This window comes from Brachyhypopomus gauderio, chromosome 18, assembly GCF_052324685.1.
Source record: "Brachyhypopomus gauderio isolate BG-103 chromosome 18, BGAUD_0.2, whole genome shotgun sequence".
Lineage (NCBI taxonomy): Eukaryota > Metazoa > Chordata > Actinopteri > Gymnotiformes > Hypopomidae > Brachyhypopomus > Brachyhypopomus gauderio.
In genome coordinates, this window is record NC_135228.1 from 6621844 (window position 1) to 6626843 (window position 5000).

At 52.6% G+C, this 5000-nt stretch overlaps 1 protein-coding gene across 3 annotated transcripts in view; it reads left to right on the top strand.

Moving 5' to 3' along the window:
* The window catches only part of camsap1a (calmodulin regulated spectrin-associated protein 1a), a 21071-nt gene that overhangs the window by 8502 nt on the left and 7569 nt on the right, over positions 1–5000 (top strand). For 2 of the 3 annotated variants that reach the window (XM_076980119.1, XM_076980121.1), the window contains 6 exons: positions 585–724; positions 824–920; positions 1021–1183; positions 1437–1528; positions 2295–2379; positions 3246–5000. The exon at positions 3246–5000 is cut by the window's right edge and continues 262 nt beyond it. In XM_076980119.1, the coding sequence (XP_076836234.1) occupies positions 585–724; positions 824–920; positions 1021–1183; positions 1437–1528; positions 2295–2379; positions 3246–5000 (2332 nt within the window). The remainder of the gene's footprint in view (positions 1–584; positions 725–823; positions 921–1020; positions 1184–1436; positions 1529–2294; positions 2380–3245) is intronic. The other variant, XM_076980120.1, reaches the window with a different exon arrangement.

The following is a 5000-nucleotide window of genomic DNA, read 5'->3' on the forward strand; positions in this document are numbered from 1 at the left end:
CCTCACAAAGTCTGGTCCATATTGACATTATAGCATCACGCATTGTGTGATTTGTCGGCTGCACATCCATGATGCGAATCTCCTGTTCCACCACATCCCAAAGTTGCTCTATTGGACTGAGATCTGGTGACTGTGGAGGCCATTCAAGTACAGCCTCAGTTTCTTGTTCTTAGCTGACATGAGTGGCACCTGGCGTGGTCTTCTGCTGCTGTAGCCCATCCACCTCAAGGTTCGATTTAGCATTCAGAGATGCTCTTCTACATGCCTCAGTTGTAACGACTGGTTATTTGAGTTACTGTTGCCGTTCTATCAGCTCAAACCAGTCTGGCCATTCTCCTCTGACCTCTGGCATCAAGAAGGCATTTAACAAAGTCACTTAAATCACCTTTCTTCCCCATTCTGATGCTCGGTTTGAACTGCAGCAGATCATATTGGCCAGGTATACATGCCTAAATGCATTGAGTTGCTGCCATGTGATTGGCTGAGCAGTTGGACAGGTGTACCTAATAAAGTGGCCGGTGAGTGTATATTATCCGTGTAGTGAGCAAGCAGGTGGTAACTCCTTTCTCTCTCCCCCCCCCCAGACATTTGCCTGAAGGAGGTTCTGTCTCTCTCGGACAGCGTTTACAATTTACGTCTGCTGAGGGAGTTTTCCAACGAGTACCTGAACAGGTGTTTGTACCTGCAAACGGAGGACTTGCTGTATGCTCCCCCGGTGTTGAAGGTGTGCAGGTCTACACATGCACTCATACGCGTACATACGGACTCACACACATTTAATGGGAGACACGTCAGACATGTGCTGGTGTCTTGTGTCTTCCAGCACAATGTGATGGTGTACATTGCTGAGCTGTTCTGGTGGTTTGAGGTGGTGAGGCCGGAGTTTGTGAAGCCCAGGGATCTCCAGGACATCAAAGACGGTGAAGAAAAAAAGAAACCTTCTTTCAATTATTTTAATGTTTTTGAAACTGAATCTTAGAATGTGGCATTGACTGACACTTTCTTCCTCCAATCGGGTAGTGAGAGCCACAGTGCAGCCAAAGAGTTCCCGCCCCCATGTGCCCATCTCGAATGTCACTAAGCGCAGCTTCTTAAGCACCTCCCCCTCAGTTGACTCCATGGTGACGGGGCCTGCCCACGACCCCTGTATCAGGTATTACCTGCACCCAGAGTCTGCGTCTGTGTAAGTTCGTCTCCTGTCTACAGCGTGTTTTGCGTGTGTGTTATTACGTGCTTTGGGTTTCAATACCATGTATTTTGTTATTAACACCTTGATTACAGAATTAAATACAATTGCATTACTTTATTGTATCTGACGACAGCATTTGTGTTTAACTACGCATGTGTTTGTGTGTGTGTGTGCATGCGCATTTAATATAATTGATACAAATTGCATGCGGGAGGGTTAACAAACTAACCATTTAATTTCCTTGTAGTGCCAAAGTAAGCCCCTCCCACAGCCCCTCCCACCAGCTCCTCCCACTGAGACAGAGACAACAGAAACCCGCCCAGGTGGAGGAGACCGAAGGTAACTGAGAGCAGCCATCACGTTTGCACGGAACTGATTCAGGCAGGACTGCTGGTACCGGAGCACGGCGAGCAACACAGTCCCATCCACACATGGCTCCAGACTCCGGGATTTTGTTCCAGCCGGCCTCAGTCGGGCCTCCACACAGCTGATGACTTCAATCAGTCAGCCTCTGCCTGGCTGGAACAAAAACCTGGAGTCAACGCTGGCCCTTTAGTGGAGAAGTGGCCATCATAGGACAGGAATGACCTGCACCTGCTGAAGACACACCCACCTGCTGAAGACACACCCACAAACACATTAAACTGTCTTCGGGTCTGGTATAATCCGGTTTATCAGTGGCACAAGCTATAATAGGACAAATAGGATTTGTTTACCTAATTGGATTTGCACATTTAAATGCACTGAAAAAGCTTCACTGTGTTCACGATAACATTCACAACGTATGGTAGACCAGCTGAATGCTCTTGAACTGATGTTTGCAAGATCATGTTTATCATGGATGCATGTAAAAAACATATGATATGATATGTGCCTGTCTGCATATATCAAATCCTATTACGTGGATGTTAAATACAGTTAAATGATGTTATGGTTAAATGGATGTTAAATACTATTAAATGGATATTACCGGTAATGCTGTTAAATTATGTTAAATACCCACCTATTACCCAGCGTGTCTTTAACTGTTGTTCTTGTTTTTCCTCTGTGTGTGTGTGTGTGTGTGTGTGTGTGTGTGTGTGTGTGTGTGCTTGCATGTGTGTAGAGTTCAGGAACAGGTCGAGCTCTCTCTCATGTATGGACGGACACAGTCCTCGACCCCGGCTGGCCTGGGTGGAGAGGAGACACAGGTGAGAGGTCAGAGTTCACTGGGCATTCCAGTGACACTCTTTGTTTCCACGCTCATTTTCTCACACTGAGCTCAATGTATTTGTGAATGTATTTGCATTTGTAGAGGAAAAGCAGGTAGCCTCAGGTTGCTTGTTTTCTAACATTTACATTAAAAGTTTTCTAATGTTTAATGGGTTTGATTCTCAGCGGCCCCCCGTTGTCTCTATCAGAGGTGTCAATTCCAGGTTCAGAAAGTAAAAGTCCTCACCAGAATTTTGCTCAGCCATCCTGGATTGTGTTGATTCCACTAATGTTACCTGGATTGCACTAATTAGAAAATCTAGCAAGCTTGAGCAAAATCCTGGTGAGGACTTTTACTTTCTGAACCTGGAATTGACACCTCTGGTCTCTATACACAGTCCATAGTAATTTCAGTGTTGATGTTAATACTACATATATTTTGATGTATCTACGGTATCAATCAGAGGAAGTAATATACAGACAAAAACAGGAGTTTATGAATCACCTCAGTGCTGAACTGCCCATGTGCTGGACAGACACAGTGCTGAACTCCCCGAGTGCTGAATTTCCTTTATGGGAATTTATATAAATGTATGTAAATTTTCCTGTTTTGATACCAGTAATTGGCAGAAACGTAATCAACGCCCCCGTTGCTTGTGTGAGTTCTCCAGACAATAGACTGCTTCTCTCTCTCGATCAAACACATCTAGGATTTGTGCTACAGAGCTAGTGGGATGACGGTGTTTGTTTACAGCTGATCCGGACATTTGCGTTCTCCCATGCAGCTCATCCGCTAAGCATCGGAGAACGTTTGGGCTTCCCGTACGCGTCTGTAAGGGGCGTCTGTGTGTTCTCTTCCCCCCAGACCGCTGTCCCAGATGGAGATGGAGTGGGAGCGTTTGTGTGGTGATACTATCAGCCTGGCGCGCTCTATCAGCAAAGACAGTTTAGCCTCCAACGTCATCTCCGTCACCCCTCGACACCACGCCAACGGCCAGCCCCTCCCTCACGCCGCATGCCCCCGAGACGGCATGGACCAGGAGGAAGAGCTTGTGGCCATTGTTAGCTCTGGGGGCGGGGCTGGCTTGAGGGAGCCCCGCCCTGAGAGCTTCTTCCTGGAGCCTCTGCAGCCGGCGGTTTTACGGCCGAATAAGGAAAAATCGTCGGCGGTGAGTAAGCAGGACGAGAGTGGTGAGGGGGCGACTCCGAGATGGAGGGGCGGAAACTCGCCCACGCCACACGCAGCAGCCAGCGAATCATCTTTCACAGACGTCAAACCTGCGGCGGTGGCAAACGCCACCTCAAACTCTGAGTCCGAGGGGTTTTTCTTACACGGCGCCGGCGAGCCAGCGAGGTCCGGCCCCCGAGACACTTGGGTGGGCGGAGCCTCAGACTCTGAGTTCGAGGAAGAGGAGGGAGACGCGGATTGCGGCGAAGACGGCGAGCTCACCCAGATGCTGCTGCGGGTCAGCGGGTGTAGCGGGAGGTTCCGGGGTCCCGAGCGGGGGGAGGAGGAGTCGGCGAAGCTGCTGGAGGACGGGTGGGGGAGGGAGCGAGAGGACAAGGAGGGCGGGAGCGGGCGTTCCAGCCCGTGCCCCAGCACGCTGTCGCAGGGCAGCAGCGCGTCCGCCGGCACGGGACGCCTCACCAGCTTTGCCGAGCGACGGCTGCAGCGCACCGGCGGGGCCGACAGCACCTGCTGGAGCACCTGCAGCTCGCAAACCACCACCCCCGACGGCTCGGAGAGCTCCGCCTTCCCCCCGAGGAAATCCCCGGGGGGCGGGAGAGGGGGCGTGTCCTCGGAGCTGGTCCACCTCCGCATGCAGCTGGAGGAGAAGCGGCACGCCATCGAGGCGCAGAAGAAGATGATGGAGGTGATGTCGGCGCGGCAAAGGCTGCGGCTGGGCAAGGCCGCCTTCCTGAATGTGGTGAAGAAGGGGCGGGGCAACACGTTACCACACCCCCTCAAACAGGACGCGCCGCCCGTCGGGGAAAGGGAGTTGACCAAGGACGACGCGTGCTTGGAGGCGCTGAAGGCCAGGGCCAAGGAGACTAAACCCAACCTGGACAAAGAGACGAGACGGTGGGGACAGATTTCGCCGGTGTTCCCTGTTGGTCCAGAGGCGGACAACCGCGGGACTGAAGATGATGACGGTTGGGAGGAAGGCGGCAGAGAGCTGGACCTGAGCGAGTGCAGCCGCTCCATCGAGCTCCTGAACGACGCCATCGGGGCCATCCAGCAGCAGATGATGCAGCTCTCCGCCCAGCAGGACCTGCTAATAAAGCAGACGGCTCCGCCCCTGGACGAGGCCCCTCCCGCTCACGAGCCCGGGCTGCGCACCTCCATGCAGTTCATGGAGATCTCCACGGCGATGCGTCGGCCTCCCAAGCTTAGCTCGGCCCGTAGCCCTCGGACCAAGCCCGGCGACCTCAGGCTGAGCAAGGACTGTGGGACTCGTGCGGGATCAAAGGTCAACTCCCCTACACCTAGTGGCGATTCCAGGCCCTCGCCGGCCAGTAAGACACCTCGGATTGAACACGAGGGAGAGGGTGTGGCTAAAGAGGGCGGAGACAAGACGAGCGGGCGTGTCTCAGGGCGGGGCGTGGCACGAAACACAAC